The sequence below is a fragment of the Haliotis rubra genome, unplaced genomic scaffold (genome assembly GCF_003918875.1).
Source record: "Haliotis rubra isolate DU_JTF1 unplaced genomic scaffold, ASM391887v1 Scf1796, whole genome shotgun sequence".
NCBI lineage: Eukaryota > Metazoa > Mollusca > Gastropoda > Lepetellida > Haliotidae > Haliotis > Haliotis rubra.
This window is the reverse complement of record NW_025765776.1, coordinates 1-18507: the sequence shown is the minus strand read 5'-3', so window position 1 is coordinate 18507 and position 18507 is coordinate 1. Positions and strand designations below refer to the sequence as shown.

The 18507-nt window shown below is 44.8% G+C and overlaps 2 protein-coding genes across 2 annotated transcripts in view; both read left to right on the top strand.

Annotated features, from left to right (window-relative positions):
* The window catches only part of LOC124273313 (sodium- and chloride-dependent glycine transporter 2-like), a 44399-nt gene extending 38426 nt beyond the window's left edge, over positions 1-5973 (top strand). The window contains exons 15-16 of the mRNA XM_046708552.1: positions 4329-4489; positions 5799-5973. Of these exons, the coding sequence (XP_046564508.1) occupies positions 4329-4349 (21 nt within the window). The 3' untranslated portion in view covers positions 4350-4489; positions 5799-5973. The remainder of the gene's footprint in view (positions 1-4328; positions 4490-5798) is intronic.
* Positions 5974-6869: 896 nt separating this feature from the next.
* Positions 6870-7643, top strand: LOC124273314 (retinal homeobox protein Rx1-like). Its single transcript, XM_046708553.1, has 3 exons — positions 6870-6890; positions 6938-7132; positions 7410-7643. Exons 1-3 carry the CDS (start codon positions 6870-6872, stop codon positions 7641-7643), a joined length of 450 nt encoding a protein of 149 aa, XP_046564509.1.
* Positions 7644-18507: the final 10864 nt, after the last annotated feature.

Here is an 18507-nt window from a genome sequence, read left to right as displayed (position 1 = left end):
CTTATAAAAAAGCGGAGCGTGCTTCATTCCAAAGGTGCTTGCATTCAGTAGAGTAAGAGCCGACAATTCTTTGATAGAAATAACTTTGGCACTTTGACTACTTCCAGTAGCGCCAACACCTGAAAATTCCGCTGTTCTCAGGTTATTGCCAGTTTCTTTCCCAGCGGGAGCACTGTAATCCACTTTTGGAGATGCCAATGTATCTGCCAGTTCAAAAATACTGTGGCGTGTCGTCTTCACGACCTCATCGCCCAATTCTTTGTCTTCCCCGCGGCATTGCCATATTGGTAAATTCAGGCGAACAGACCACGACCCGCGGCCGTATAGGTCGGATAGCCTAGTAGCTAAACCTCGATAACACTGTCGATAAAACTCAGTGAACCGCCTCTGAAGAACTTCTTGCACACTATCCTCGTAGCATTTCCTTCGAAACACCAAACCACTGAAGATATTCACAATATTCAACTCAGTCGAAAACTTCTGATACTAACCGATTCCTATAAACATGCGTACTGATGTGATTCCTATGCGCATGCGCACCTCTCATGGTATTCCGAAAGTACGGAATAGGGAGGTGGAATCTTAATCCAAATGTTCCGATTTATCCATCTGTTTTAAACATATTTATATTAATGAAAATGAATTGGGATTGGTAAACAAGCTTTACAACTTATGTTTATCCATTTTATCATACAATTACACTGTCTTCCATCTAACTTGTGTTTGTAGTTGCAGCATCTTCATATAGAAATGTAGCAGGATTACATTTCTTCGTAACGAAACAAAATATTGTTGTATGTATTTTGTAAGTTATTCCAAATAGAAGACACCGCCATGGTGCATCGACTGCTGCATCTTCTGGGTTGTGATCATAGGGTCATGTTATATATAATAAACGATATACATATTTCTGTAGCTGAAGACATGTTAAACCATTGGAAAACCGATATGAACAGATATGATGGACAGTCAGTGAGGGAGTGAGTGTTATGTCACTTTTATCAATATTCCAGAAATATCACGGCGTTTGACTCCAGAAATGGGCTTCACACATTGTACCCATGTGGGGAATCGAAACCGGGTCATCGGCGTGACGAACGAATGCTTTGACCACTGGGCTACCCGACCGCCCCTATAACGTTCAGGGAGAAGGTTTAAGAGAAGAAAGCTAACATATCTGAAAAGATAATCATAAGTGTACTTTTATGTTTCAATACACTGAGATTATTTTCCGAGACATCATAAGTCATCTTTTCCATAAATGTAATTTCAAAAGCATTGTTATGCGTGAACACCTTTAATACGAATACACAATGTTTTTTAGAAAGTGGTCAAATGTAGCATATGTTATATTTGTGATTACACTTTCTTAGTAAAGTACATATTCTATTACTTTTGTTGGGTTGAGTCCCATCCGGCATTCGAACCCACACCCCCAGAGTCAGGTACCTAATCACCATCACACAAGCCGAGCTAGCTGAGCGGGTTAGACGGCTGACTTTGTGACTTTGTGTGCTGGCGATTAGGTGCCTGACTCTGAGGGTGTGGGTTCGAATCCCGGATGGGACTCAACCCAGCAAAAAGTACTAGAATCTGAACTTAACTAATAAAGTGTAATCCTAAATATAATATATGTAACACTATTAATAGCTGATCAGAATAAGGATTCTTTATCGTAATCTACATTGGTAAAGATACATGTTTGTGTTTGAAGAGGCCTGATTTGGAAGGAATACTTTGATGAGGCTCTCCAAGTAGAAACGTTGATGGCGTGATTTCAGTTTTATAATTACATTCCTCTCTATCTAAGATAGATGCTTTCACATATATTGATCTTCACTGTGTCCATTTTCATACAGGAAAGAATGCTTTGTATCAATTGTACTGATTTATATTGGAAGTTTATATTGTTGTTTTCCATTGTAGAGTTTTGATTAATTTAAGAAACGTGTGACGAGACAATTTGAATAAAAAACTCAACGTTGTTTTTCAGTGATTTATAATCAGGACTTAGTTTTTAGTGCATGATCAAGTTAGGTTTGCCGACAAGAATTGTCCCCAGTAACGAACCCGTTAAGGTCCGTGTTAGAATTGAATTGTCGTAAGAGGCGACTAACGAGATCGGGTGGTCAGGCTCGCTGGCTTGGTTGACACATGTCATCGTATCCCAATTGCGTAGATCGATGTTCATACTGTTGATCCCTGGAGTGTCTGGTCCAGACTCGATTATTTGCAGACCACCGACATATAACTAGGATATTGCTGAGTGCGGCGTAAAACTAAACTCACTCACTCACTCCCAGCAACGATGCTTGACGGCCATTATGTGAAAAGCTCCGTGAATTGGCTTCTTGACTGCATGCACCATACCACGATGTCACCGTACGTTCTTCATAATATCAACCACTGGTTTGGCAAGCCCAGGCTCGATTATGAACAAGACACCGGTTTATTGCCAGAACAATAACCCACGTAATCATAGATTAAGCGATATCAATTAAATGTCCTCGACGTTTTCTAGAAGTTATAAATCTACTCTGGTTTACCACTTCGTCAATAGGTTTGTGAGTATAGTGGGGAACCTGTTCTCGAACACCTCGTGATTCATGAAAACGTGCTTCTGGCAAAGTTCAAATCGTAACATCTACTTTTAGTAGAGATGTCTGGTCGCTTCTATTTACGTCACTTTAGTTTCTATCATATTACGTAAACGCAAGAGGACAATAGGCAGGGGCGTCAAATACTGGACCATTGACGTAATGAATACAAGGTTTAAATCAACTAGCCTACCCAACTGGATCGGCTCCTGGACCCAATGACGTCGCTCGGGGACCTCACCACCCCACGCCATTCTACAGAAACACAAGCCTCTTTGTGATCAGAAGATGATTGACATAAATAGCTAATAATAAACACACAAACAATCAACGCTTCATAATGTCCCGGATGAGGTTAGTCAGTCAACATTAATTACACCAGTGTCAACAGTACTGAGAAACGGGTCAGTCTTGGTGATCGAGTAAAGATCACTTGCTTCACCAAGTGTGAATGTTTGTACTAGGTAACATTGCTTCACCAAGTGTGAATGTTTGTACTAGGTAACATTCACTTCCGATCATAAGCTAATGAACAAACTTCCGTCCATACGTGGATTTAGGTCATAACCGTGTCAATTCCTCAGATTTAAGCGTTGTGTCAATTAACATCTATCAAAGTTGAAACATTTTATGTCTATATGTACTGTTGAAAAATAAGATTATATATAACTTCTGTTTTGTAAAGGTTCACCTCTAATAAACAACGTTACTATACGCTTGTAAATTGGCCTGCAAAAGAAAGTACACAGGTGAAACCAAACTTCCAGGTCTTAAAACAAACGTCGAAACGCTGCAAACTGAAGGTCGAACACGGCACTATGACATCTGTATAAAATACATCGAAATCCAATAACCATTTTTATTTGTGTCAATTTTAACCGCCGTCAAATATATGTGTATGCTTTTTTTATCTGTCAGTTCAGTTATCTCGTTAGCTATTCTGAAACTCTAATTCAGTTTTCGAAACTCACAACTTTGTGTATTGTTCCGTTAAATAGATGAAGTCGTAACTTCCAGGAAATAATACAACGCTTCAAAACATGTTTGCAGTTTGAAAAAGTAGATTAAAAGGTGACAAGGCAAGGGGGTATATTAAAACAGTCCATCCCTGTAATCAGTTTATAAATAATTCCACCATATTAAAAGTACCTATATATAACAACCCAATTAAAAGAGATGTATGGCGGAACTATTAATATGAAACGTATGTTACAAAGAAAGTATACATTTTATGAATGCTTCGATGTATAAGGAATTGATGAAATATTATTTCTCTTTTCCTACTCACTTAATTCTAGAAAAGGGATTAAACATGCATTTTACCGCCATTTTCCCCTATCTGCATATTTACGTGGTATCTTCCCGGGAAGACGACATTTGGTATTACTGTGAAAATCCTTTGATGTTTCGCCGAGGTAGACATATGTTGTTTCAATGGATTAGAGAGGTGGGTTATACTATAAACTGAACTGCATAACGAGATCGGTGTTTATTGACATGATATCAACTCACTGCTTATTCATTGGCATTGATTGATTTCAACTCACTACTAACTGATTGCCTTTGACACTGATTTTAGTTCACTGATTATGTGTTAATATTTACTCACTAATTATTATGGGTATATATCCTGCTTATCCGCAACCCAATACATCACCTTCGAAATGGCAAATGAGCAGTTAGAGTACAAGTTCATTCCAACTTCACGTAGAGGGAGGTATCTCTGTGCAGATGGATACAAGTTTAGAGTGAATCGCAAACGCAATGCTGCATCGTGGACGTCATGGATGTGCCTAGACAAGAACTGCACTTCAACTATTTCTACAGTTGACGACATCATCACCAAACGTCCTGGCCAACATAACCACGGACCGGTAAATAATGACATAAAGGTGAGTGTGAGAGGAATTTTCATTCATGTGTGATGTTTACATTAATAAATGCTTCTTAATTGTGGATGGTGTATAAATAATTGTGGTGTTATTGTTTATAATTTACATGTAATTAATTAATTCATATTATGAAAAATGTATATCTATATGTATTTAATACTGTGGACATTCAATGCTATCTTGTAAAAATATACTTTCCATGAAAATAATGACATTCAATGTATATCGAATAAAAATGTGATATGTATTTTAAGGGGTGTAAATAATGGTTCGTGGGAGTATTTCATTTATTTACCGGTTAACAATTTAGTATCATCCCTGTGCTTAAAATCACACAAAATCCTTGCATGCTCCACGGATTTGTTGTCGTCTTCCCGGGAATGAACCCTCTACGCATACAGGCAATGATTAGATGTTTTTACAGATGCTGCTGCTGATTGAGACGTCATGTCACTGTGATCATTTAATCCTTCCCCAGTCTGTCCCTTTGTCTGAGGGAGACGACAAGTGAACTCACTCATCACTATAAAATGCTAGGATAGTTCTCCTTGGTCTTTATAGCACCTCCTGTCTGTCCTGAAGCATCTTGAATATATTGAATACAGATCTACCAAAATGGATTCTACACAGGTACACACATGAATATGTTGTAAGCCATAGCTGAACTATTCAGCTCAACTATACAGCTCAACTACACAGCCCCATACGCAAATCCCGTGCTCATAAGTGTTAATGCAAAGAAAAGTGAATGGTTTACATTGAAATAAGTTAACATGTCATGAGATGTGATACAGAAACATGTTGCGTCAGAATTCAATAACACCTATTTGCATGTCGCGTACAACACACATTAAATGCGGAAAATCTTGAATTTCATTTTGTGCCTGTATGGTAGTTTTATTCAAGTATGTTATGTCTCAACCTGTAACACCTTTCACTGAAAATTGTTTCTTTTGAAAGTTTTGATGTTTAATATAATACATGTCTGTAGACTTCCTAGACTATCGTTACTCATGCAATTTCTTGTATTATACCTTTTACCTTTCCACTTCATATATCTATCTGCCCATAGTAAGTAGAGAGCACATTCCATCCTTGAAATTGATGCATTCGGTTTGCGTAAAATCTGAAATTGTGGTGCTGGTTGATTGTTTACAAGGCTGACTACTGACATTGTAACTGCTTCCTGTGAGTCAGGACATGCTCACGCCCAATGGAAACTATTTAGTCGGGTAATCGAGATTGGCATTGACCAAAGCATACCCGTACACCTGTGAATATAGCATCTGCCTTCGTTATTACGTTTCAGGTTGTGCCCGAGGCTGTTCCGACTCCATCTGGAAGTGTGTTCCAAGGTCCCACGAATACGTTGTCCTCAGAGGCACAGAGAGCGCCTCCCAGACGCCGTGTTCCATTCTCCATCGAGGACATCATGAAGTCAGATGACGTCCAGACCTCAGAGCCCAGCATCACAGACAGGACTTCATTAACCAAACCAGAAGCAGCATGTGAAGGCTTCATAGCAACGACCAATCCCCAAGGATTCGGAGGCCTCAAACTTGAACATCTTCTTCGTTGTCAGATACCAGAGTCTCCGCAGACATGCAAAGTAGATGGAAAGCTCAGTCACCCTTACAGATGTTACCTTCAAAACAAAATCGAAAGATGTGAAATTCCTGCTTTTCCTGTCAGTCTTCACCACCTCCAGTCCTACCCTGAGTTACCCCTCAGTCTCCAGACCCGTACAGACACGCCCCCTACCATCCGCCTACCGATTAGCCTGTGTCCATCACACGTAGAACAACTGGATGTCCGGATTCTGAAGACGAGCACGCTTCCATCATCAAGCGATGCTTATGGTAAGATTGTCGTATTACACATACAGGGATCAAGAACCTGTAACATACTAATATTCTGTCAAAGAAATTATGTTCTCAATTTACTGTAATTATTTATGTATTAACTGATGAATTGGTTGATTCATTCATGTATGCTTTACACCAAGAGACAGTATACTATGTACTACTACGAATAAATAATATTATCCTAGTATACACACCACTGCTTTTAAGGGGTGGGGTAGCTTAGCGTTCGGCCGTCATGCTGGAGACCCTACATGGATACGGTGGATACAGTACGTGAAGCCCAATTCTTGTGTTCCCCACCGTGATATTGCTGGGATATTGTTAAAAGCGGCTTGTTAATATGTTATTGCGTTTCTAAAGACGAACCGTACCTTTTATCAGCAGATGACCTCATTGATGTCGAAAGCGCCAGTCCAAACGGAAGTACAGCTTCCAGTGGTTTCTACAGCAACTCCAGCCCGACCCACAGCGCCGACAGTTCCTCCTCTCAGGGCGAACCTCTACAGGTACTCAGGATGATCGTGGTTCCCCAAAAGGTCAGGAGGAAGATCATGTCTCTGTGGAAACATCCTCTATTGCCGAGGAAGAAGAAATTGTGTCAGAGAGGTCCTCACCAAAGACACTGGAGGAAGACTGTGTCTCCGCGAATCCGAGGAAGAACTACAACGAGAAGCAAGCGAGGAGGTTGAAGCAGGTGTTTCTGGAGAACAAATACCCTGATGTAGAGTTGTATGAAGATTTGTCCCAGGAGCTGAATATTCCAGTAAAGAGATTAAAGGTAAACATTCTTTTGTAATCTGATTGTACCTTGTTACGTACATTACGTACACAATGCCAGCATAATGATGTAATGATGATTGTTCATTTCTTCTCATTCAGTCTTCTGTTGGACTAAGTGATGTGACTGAAAACATTCCTCTTAATTGAGCCTTTGTTTGACAGAAGTCATTTCTCCTTATGCGTTTCTTATGTGATGTCGAACAGCCAGAATCAGTGTACTAGTGGTGCTAATGCTGTTCTTTGAGTTACCAAATTATTCTTTTTTTTCCTCACAGGTGTGGTTTCAGAACAGGCGATCACGCAACAAGAGAGCATCCGACACCAAGATGATGAACTACCCTCTCCAGCAGCAAAACATGGCGGCCATGTTGTCGTCTGCTCCAGGATACGGCTACACGCCTCCCATGATGCACCAGCCCATGTATCAGTACCCAGCACCCAACGTACCGATGATGTACCCTCCCAGTCTGTACCCAGGGTATCCCTTCCCGTTCCACTATCAGCAGTGAAGGAGCTGATCCCCAGATAGTGCTTGTTAGACATTGAAGCGGACCTTAGGTACTGTTTTTGTTGAAAATAACGTGAAATAAAGACAAATGAATACTGATGTTTGTCATCATGGTTTGCCGACTCTCCCCTCTGCTACATGCGTCGCCAAGACTGTTACTGTGGGACACCCGGTGTTGGAGGTTTTTACTTCACGTCTGGTTGGTTGGTTGTTTTACGCCGCACTCGGCAATATGCCAGTGGGGTAACAGCGGTACACTTCAGGAAAACCCTTTCATAATCAGGACAAACCATTTTGACTATATCATTAGGACCGCCTCCATGGCGTAGTGGTTAGAGCGTCCGCCAGGAGAGCGGAAGGTCGCGGGATCGATCCCTAGCCGCGTCATACCAAAAGACATGGTCCCTGTATGGCGCTCCGCATTAATGGGTACAACGAGGCCTGGTCGGCTGGGAGTCAGTATAATGTAGTCTGAGCTGGGTATTCATGTGGCAATGAGCTAGCAGTATAAAACCAGCTTCAGATCTGGGCTAGTACAAACAGCCACACATACACACGCATGCACGTCGTCATTAGAGCGAAATATTCTTGAATACGACGTTAAACCCCATTTCACCTCACCTCATCTATATCATTAGCACGTGTATATGCTCAACTAAACTGACGTACAAAAGAAAGTACACATGGTTTTCTAGTGTGAAAGTGAAACATTTTGAAAAATTGTTTTGATTGTGGCTTCCAAGTTGCAAACACTACACTATTGCGCTGTTGCCAGTGCCCCACGCCCCTGGCTCTAAAATCGACGGTTTAGTTGCTGGGTTCATGGCACGCCCGAAATGGTCGATATCCCGACAGTTTGAAACAATGAGCCTGATTAACACATTTCAGGATATACACTACTCTGTCAGTCCGCAGCATAATTTTCTTTCAAATTTTTAAATTTTCAGCAACAATTATTTTCAAAAACGAACATAAATCGTTACCCCTACGGTATTTCCTAGTTAGGTATTTAATAAGAGTTAGTGAGCGGCAGGTGTTACTGGTAGGGTGGAAGTTTCCCTCGCGAACACTGATGTTGCCACAGTTTTCTGTGATTAGTTCATCGAATATTATTATTATTGAATATTTATATAGCGCACATATCCACGCACTAGTGCATGCTCAAGGCGCTGGTATTTTTTCCGTCGATCACTGGATGTCAATCCCAGAGGCACATCTTATTATCAATCTCAACTCCCTGGGGATCATACAACTCTTGCTGCCACAGGGCGCACTGAGTTATTGCGGCTTTCGCATCCTTACGAGGTACCCATTCACAGCTGGGTGGACTGGGGCACACAGTCACAGTACTTTGTCCAAGTTCATTGCACGTTGCTGTACCCTCAAGCAGGTGTTTGCGGGTATTCGTGTGGCCACCACCTGGTCATATACCAACGGATTCGTGGGGTTGTGCACAGGGTTGTGTACAGTGCACTAGAGGTTGTGACAACACTGAAAGAGTCTGCACACAAAGTTGACTCCAAGGTTTTTACACCCGGTCACAGGTGGGCTCGATCCCGTCACCTCAAGTTCGCTGGATCACTAGTCTGGCGCCTTAGCCAGCTCGCCCACCACATCAGTATTTGTATTTTACATCTAACGTAGTCTCTGAATATTATAATACGTAGTAACACAAACCCATTTTACTTAATTTAGGACTCTTATAGACAGGGTGAGGTGAGGTTGAAATTGGGTTTAACGTCGTGCTGGAATATTATAATTTGTGATAGTAACTAGCAAGACCCATTTTATAATAGCTGAAATACCATGCCGGAGTGAAGCATGAATACCCCAGTCTTGAGCCGACCAGTCCTTGTTGTACCATTAATGCCGAGCGCCAGGCAGGGACCAACAAGTACCATATTTTAACGTCTTTTGTATACTGAGGCGGTCATCATTGCAGGGAGGACTATGCAGTGGGGAAAATGATATGGTTCAGGGACAGAGACAGACTATGTAACTTTGTGTTTCGGCAGATATTTTAGGCTAATAATGCTTTGTCGTCACGGTTTACCTCTTGCATTTTGCACGCGATCAATACCTCAACACATTTTTTCACATAGCGTTTTTGTTGTTTAACGGAATATTGAAAGAATATTGAAAGTATATAACGACTCCCTGCAAATAATGCAGTCTCGACAAGACCGTCCACTTATAGATATCATATTGAAATTAGGATGACATTATCAACCAAACCAGCGAGCCTAATCACCCTAACCCGTTAATCGCTTCTTCCCAAATCAAAGTTTGCTGAATCAGTAATCTAATGAGTATGTTATAGTGGCGATTGTTAATCTATCTTTTTAACAGTTGACAATAGTGAGACTGGAATGACGTCATCTGACAATGGAGTAACGTGATGAAGTGACTCCTGATATATAGCTGTAATTCGACACCCTATCTTACTACCTCGTGAAATGTCAGTCTGCACCGCATATCTTTAGTGAGATAAGAGGCACAGGATCAAAATGGCGTCTCTTCTCAGCTTGTGTTTACTTCTACAGGCTACCGTGACAGTGTTTGGATACCCTAGTACAGGTAAGACTTGGCTACCCCGGTACAAGCACGACTACCTCGTAGAGAAATAACCTTATGATCTTTAAACCACGTACAACGTCCAACATAATCCATCTTGACAGTATTAGCCGTGCAGAGAGTGGGGAATGTATTATTTACTTTTGGGGTATCAGGATCGACAATTTGGACATGAGTCTTAAGGTAGAGTCTTTATTTACGGGCACTGGTAGGCGTCGACGAAGAACGTGACCGAGGGCCCAGGACAGGGGACGGAGAGAGCGTCCCGTGTCGATGACAGAGTGTCCCTGTCCCGCCCTCCGTCCGTCCACCCCTCAGCCTCAGTATTTATAAAATCAGATGGACATGAATAAATTGTCTTTGACCTATAATTTACTAACCTATAATGAAGTTGGGAGTCTCTACAGGGGCGTCAATCAACAGTCCTTAATGACAGATGGCAACGTCATAAGGACCGGCCAAGCCTTTATTCTCAAAATATACATGTATTTTGTGGCGTCAGTCCGCCATCTCCGAGATGTTGACTCCATTTAATGACTCAACTTGTAACTATATATGTCTTTATGTATATGATTATGTAACTTGAGTATTCGTGTACAGATAAGCTATGTGACAGCATTCACTGACATGTCGACATGTCAGATAAGGAAGTGAATTACAACTCATCTCATTCGCTATGCATGGCCAAAAACTTTATATATTAAACAATAGACTAGACAATTGAAATCGTTATGATATTTCAAAAACTTGAAATTTCGAGTATTTTCTCGTTGCTCCGAGTATATTCTCGATTATGCATAGGGCTGATTGGGGCCATCGCCATACTGCCAAAGTCCAGGTGGTATGGCGACAAAGAGATAGCAGGACACGGCCTGGCGACACCATGTAGCAACATTGCGATGCAACCAAACACGGAGTAACAGTATCAACATAGTGATAACACGACATGAAAAGGCGATAAAGCAACGGGAAAACACGACATGAAAAGGAGATAGAGTGATATCGCGATTGAACGAGACTATTACACTCTTCAAAAATAGAAACGCATAGGGAAAAATCAGGATTTATATTGTGTTTATTCAAACGAGCATATACCATAGCAGAATAAAGCTAGTGAGCCAAATTGAACCTAATTGCGTACACAGATTGACAACTGTATTGTAACGAGTGTCATCACGTTGTCAGACCTGTCACTGTACAAGGTGTGGCCCCAGGAGGCGTTATAGTCAGTACCTAGTGTGAGCACCACGTGCTGCTATCACTGCTCGACACTTCCTCGGAACAGACCAAATGAGACGTTGGATTCTTGCCTCCGTTGGATTCCTGCAAATTCTCCAAGCGTCTGCTGGACCCGTTGACGTTGACGTACACGGCGATCCAGCTGATCCCAAAGATGTTCTATGGGGATCAAATCTAGGGACCTGGACGGCCATGGCAAGACATTAATGTTCTCATTGGCTAGGTAGGCCATTGTCACACGTGCCGAATGGGGTCGAGCGTTATCTTGCTGTAAGATCTCTGGCTGGCGGTTGATACTAGGACGGACGGACGTGTGGACGAAGTCTGGTTGATGTACCGGTTTGCATTCCGATTTCCCTGAATCAGCACTAAGTCGGTCCTACCAGTGTATGATATGCCACCCCACATCATAACACTACACCTATCGAAGCGATCGACCTGTCGTACGCAGTTAGGCGCGTAACGTTCATTCCTACGTCGGTACACACGTAGTCTTCCATCATGGCGTTGCAGGAGAAAACGTGATTTATCACTGAACCAGATTCTCCTCCATTTAGTGAGATTCCAGGGTTGTACGGTGGTGCACCAACGAGGACGTCGACGTCGATGTAGACGGCGCAACACAGGCCCAACCATAGGGCGTCTCGCTCGAATTCCCGCCTCTCTCAGACGGTTGCGGATCGTTTGGTCGGATACTCGTCGTACACCTGGCACATGTCCTGCTGTATCCGTGGCTGTGGCTTGCCGATGACATAGGTGGAACACCCGGATGTACCTATCCTGAGCAGGGGTGGTCAGTCGTGGTCGTCCACTTCTTGGGCGATCTCGTGTCAAATTGAATGCTGTATAACGGGCCCACAGACGAGATATTGTGCTTTGGTGGACGTTATAATGAAGCTTTCTCCAGCTTCCAGACGTCCAATAGCAATGTTCCGGTCAGCGGCATTCAGTCATGGCATTTTGCGTCTTTCATTCCTCATCAATATGTGTGATACAATGAAGTAAATGTATCGGGTTTTTATAGTCATTGTCTCTACTGATGAATTCCACTCATTTCACGTGCATTGTGATCATGCATTTTCTTCACAATTGCTGACAACGATAACATTATGGTTTTTTTTATTGTGTTTGCACGACTTAACCATTAAAAATCACATACTTCACATCATTCAAACATAAACATAGTCTTTAGATCGATTGCCGTGTGTGTGTGTGTGGTATGTACAAGTAGTGTGTAACGTCTCCCTGGCGTGTTTTTCAAGATGGCGGCATCCGGTCCCCATAGGCGCCGCCATCTTGGATCAAGATGGCGACCCACGGTGACCGGATGTGCCGCCATCAGGAGATCACTCGTGTTCCGGTTCCGGTGCTTCCGGTTCCGGCGGGTGCGCACGCATCGCGATGACGTCACGACCGGTTCCGGTGGGTGCGTGCACATGACGATGACGTCACCTCCGGGCCAAGATGGCGGACGCGTTTCAAGATGGCGTCCCATCCGGTGGGATCGCGTGAGATCTCGCGGGATCTCGCGAGCGTAGACGCCTTTCAAGATGGCGGAACGGACGAGCGGCGGACGGACGGGACGGAGAGGGAAGGGAAGGGAAGGAGAGAAAAGGAGAGGAAGGAGGGAGAGAGGGGTGAGGCGGACACGATGGCGTGGCTAGACAAGTGTGTGTGTGTGTGTGTGGTTAAAACAACATTGGATGTAGCATTCTTTCGAGCCAGGTGGGTGGCCCTGAAAAGGGCCGTTGGTATGGATGGGTGAGAGATCACCGTGGTATCTATCGTGGTGATGGTGGTGCACTGGAGGCAGTGCTGCTGGAATCGTCCATGGGTTCGACAAACTCCAAGATGCGTTGAAGTAGAGAGTACATGGTGTCTATGCGATCTTGAACGAGGAGGACCTTGTCATGGAGTAGAGCCAGTAAAATGATGGCTTCACGTTTACTCACTCTCTTTGGCGGTTGACTTGGCTGGTGGGCGGATGCCGGACGTTTCTGGCCCTTGTTAGAGCAGTTCATACTCTTATGGTCCTCTTCACCACAGTGACGACAGGGATGTGGACAGGCGTAACTGAGAGATGACCTTCGTTTTTCCACAGTTGTAGCAGGTGTTGTTATCGTGCTTGTTGTTGTCCTTGGTCTTCTTGGGACATACGTAATAGCGATGACCTTGAGCACCACACTCGGCACAGGTCACCTTGGGACAGTGTAGATAACTGTGGTCATCTGTTTCGCACAGGCGGCAACGGAAGGAGGCGGAGGCGGAGGCGGGAGACGACTGCATGCTTCCAGTTTCAGTGAGCAACTGATGAGGAGTGCTGGAAAACCTTGAATTTATATAGCTGGGGTTGATGACGTCACTTTGACGCATCTGGTTCGCACCGGTTGCATCCGGTTCGCACCACTCTCCTCCTGACTCAACAGGCTAGTGTGACGTCGTCATGGGTATGACATCATTCCTATAAATAACACATGAGCTCATAGTGCGCACTGGCACGACCTATTGTGACGTCATAGGGTGGCGTGATGTATATAAATCCAGGCTCAGCGTGGCTCTGACCAGTTCTCACCATGTCGTCACCACGAATGAACGAAGATGAACTTGAAGAGGAGCCTGTGCCCTACGAGTTGGAGCGGACGACTCAAAACAACCAAGAAATTCCGGACTGGTACCCAGCGCTACCACCTCGAAGTTCAACCCTGTTTGGCTGCAGCGTCAACAGCCTGAAGACCTTCCCGTCGTTCTCAGAGAACAGTTTGATGCCGTGTTAGCAGATCTGAGAGACGATGTGGGTGGCCAGGATGGTGATCGCGTGGATTGGCCCTGGAACACCCTGCCCTGGATACAGACATCTGAATCACGTTTCGGCGGATGGGTGACTTCCAGAAGTCGACACATCATGGGCGAAGTGGAAAAGTACAACAAAGCAACCACGACTTACATACTCGATGACACCATGGACATTTTCTTACTGCATGTAGAGGATCCTGATCGTATCGGTGAGGGACACGGCCGGGCAGCACACCTCGTTGAAGCTTAAACGCCTTTCCTGGAAAAGAAACAATGCATCGTTCAAATCAAGAATGAGGATCAGCTCTGCTTTGCCCGTGCCCTGGTCGTAGCCAGATCACCACGCACACCAACCCGATCCTGTGACAGACCAAAGAATGGAAGACGGAATGGAAATACCGCAATGCGACAAACGTATTCCAGTTCAACTGAAGGCTGCCACAAGGCTTGTTTCATCAACTCAAGATCCCCGAAAGGGCCTGCGTACAGGCGTGCCACGTGGAGCTTGTTCAGTCAACGTTTGGCCCCTTACTATCAGCCCAAAGTCTACCCCGGAAGAGGTGATGAATCGCCTCCCTGCGGCAAAGTGAAGTGCCTCAACCCACCAAGATCCTTCACTTGTATCATCACCATCACCATTACGATGTCATTACCTCCATGCCTGCTTTCACAGGTTATCCCTACTATTGTGAAACGTGTGACCAAGGCTACGCCCACGCTGAAGATCATCGTTGCACCCGAGAATTCCCGGATGTTACTGGTGCCAATGTCTTGATACACGTGGCGACGTGGTCAGGGGAGGACTCTCCTGTCTCCAATGTGGCGGATGGTTCGGGGAACCCTACCTGCTTTGAACGCCATCGGACGGCCTCCATGGCAATCCCAGTACCTGCTCCATCATCCATACCTGTCACCGTTGCTATGCCAAAGTCAATGCGTGAGGAAAAATTCAGGGCATGGCTAACTTTCACCAGTGTGTGCACGAATTGGGACTGTAAAGATCTGCAAAGAACCCTTTGAAACCCAACCACCAGTGTTATATGTCCATCATCGAACCACCGAAACTAAAATGAAGCATTTGCGGTGAAAAATGGATGAAGACAAAGAACGGCAACAGCGTCAGTTCATCTTCTACGACTTTAAATGTACCCAAGATCAAGGGACTCATGTTCCAACTTGTGTGTGGTGCATCTAGGATGGAAAATGTATTCGGAGGGCTCGGATCAGTTGTGTGACGGAGTGCTCTGAAGCGAAGGAAGGAGAAGGGCTCCTAGCCGCGATCAAAGTGTTTCGGGATCGGCGACCTTAGAAGGACATGGGCTTAACTGGCTGATGCGCCTGGCGGAAAAGAAAGAGAAGCAGAAGAAGAAAACGTAAAGGCATCCCAGCAGCAGTCGTCAGGCCGTACTTCCAAACAACCCAAACTGGTATCACCCAGAACCCGGCGATGATGATGATGTAGAAATGCAACAAGACAACGACGACGTAAAGAACAAGGCTTAATTTAAGACGACATTTCTCCTACCCTCGATGATGACGACGCCTTGGTCATTGCTCACAACTACCGCTTGGTATGATGGACACTTGCTCCAACAGTACTTCCATCAACATCTCGCGGAAAGCACCCCAGGTCACACTTCGAGGGAATCACATCTTGCAAAATGACCGTGGACGTCTGGTTTTCATGATTCCTCTCAACTTCTAATGCGATGGCTCTGAAGCAGTTTCCAAAAACGTTTGCCTTTTGACGAACTCAAGAAAGGCTACTTCCCTCACTTCTTCAACACCAAAGCTCACTAAGCGCTATGTGGGTCCTTATCCTCCCGTGTCTACTTCGGACGATCCTGATGTAGTATGTTTTCTGCCGAACGCAAAGCTTCTGGCTCCGGTACGATGCACGAGAGGGCTGGAAGGGACTGTTCTTTGATCTGGATGAAGAATTGTTGACTTACTGTCAGGAGTGATGTGGACGTTTTATGTCGAGGTTGTGCTGCATTCCGCGAACATATTCATCCAACAGAACAACGCGGACCCTTTCTATGAAGCAGCAGTGATCGCTACCCATGGCTTGCATGCTCACCTTCCGGAAAACAGTTTTGGAACCCCGCACCTATCGCCATCCTACCTACCTGCTAAGGTTATCGTCCCCCAGCGTCGCTACTCTTCCGCTTCAGTGTCTCCATTGGCTCAACTGGGTCATGCATCAACACCCTGGGGTTCACATCCAACATGCCTCGAATGGTGGAGAAGTAGGCTTTGACTGTGCTGACGGAAGTCGTTATATGGCAGATGGCTACGACGCCAAGACACGCACCGTGTACGAATACTTGGGCTGTTTCTGATATGGTTGTACTCGCTGGTTACAAGACGGACCGATGTGAACGCCATACTAGCTTGGCGTACCACCCCTTTGGGAACGATACCATCATACCATGTACCGACTGGGTGTGTTACGCCAACATCCCGACATCGCCAAGTGGTGACCCTCTGGGAATGTGTGATTTCTTGAAACAACAGAAAGACAACGGTGATCTGAGAGCCCTTCCTCGACTTCACCCTGCAAGGACCCCATGCCTACATGCCTGACCTGTTGAACTCCTAGAGATGCTTTCTTTGAGGTCGTACCAACGCCACCAAACTGTACTCTCACGGCCAAAGAAGATGAAGAAATCAAATATGTGGACGTTTGCTCGCTGTACCCTTACATCTGCAAGTATGGGACTTTTCCGTGGGACACCCCCGATCAAAGATCATCCTCCCGTCTGACTTGTTTGAGCTCCACGCTGCCCGATCCAGTGTCTCGAAGTCTCTTTAAGCACCCACCGACCTTCTCATCACTCATCCTGTTCTTCCTTACAAGGTAAAGTCAAGGCAAACTGCTCTTCCGCCAGCCGTGCCGACGTGCTGAAGAGCAGTTGGATGCCCCTGCCCCCACGGGATGAAGACCGGGCATGGATCGGTAATTTACGTACGCCAGCAAAGAGCTTCCAGTTTGCTGTTGAAAAGTGCGGGCTATCAAGTGCTTCAATATCTTTGAGGCTTGGCACTTTGACACGCTTGCCACCTACGACCCTTAATATTACCTAAGAGGGAGAACTGTTTGCCAAGCATGTGCAACAATTTCTTCAAGATCAAGCAAGAGGCCAGTGGCTACCCCAAGGCTTGTCCAGACCTAAGCACACATCCACAGAGATACAGCAGAAAGAGGGAGTCACCTTGATCCTGCTCGCATTCACAAAAACCCAGGACTACGCGGCCTTTAGCCAAGGCCTGCCTGAACAATCACTGGGGCAAGTTTGGTCAACGCTATTAGGCTTGGCAGGACGGAATATATCAGTTCCCTGGAGAGGTACTTTGCCCTCCTCCGGATGATAGCCGTGGTGGTGAAAGACATTAACATCATCAATGAAGACCCCATCTGTGTCACTCATGAACCCTTTGTGGCAGACTTTCATTGACTTCTCATCCAGCCCACAATGTAGCTACATTGCAGCCTGGGTGACAAGTAATTCGCCTCAAGTTGTATTCTTTATTTGCAACCGTTGGATCGACGCGGTCCTCTATTTTGATACGATGAAATCATTTACATTCACCGTCCACGGTAGTTACAACCCGCCACTGGGGGATACCTTGGGGAGCTTCTGACTGATGAACTGGGAGAGGGCAACAGCATTCAAACCTTTGTCTCCGCAGGACTCAAAGAATTACGGCTACAAGCTGCTACCATCCTCAATCTTGACGGCAGGTGGGGCATCAGCTTAAAGGTCCGAGGATTTACTTTAAATCACAGGGCGAGCCAACATGTCCACTTTGACAGCATGAAGAACCTCGTCCTGTCAGAGGGACTCAAGCCAACATCACGGTCCTGGTACCCACACCGCATCATTCGCGGAGGACTTTGTCAGGGGTTAACGTGTTGTTGTCCAAGGACACCACCTCAAAACTTATCGCTTGGTCTACACCAAACGCTGAGTGCAGTACGACCCCAAAGCGTCCCTCCTCCTAGGGAAACTCTCCCCTATGGCTATAAAGAGTGAACCCATCCCTCCCATGGACTTTTGATGTAGACATGCCTGATGTATTGATGTTTAACCCATAAAATGTGATTGCCTTGTTCATTTGTTGTTCTATCATTCAATAAATTGTGATTGTATTGTACTCTTTGTGTTATGTTGTCTCTCTCTCTTCAGGGGTCAGACCTGGTGGAGTCCATGGTCACCCGCGAACCCTGTTGTACCCTGTTCTTAGACTCCAGACCT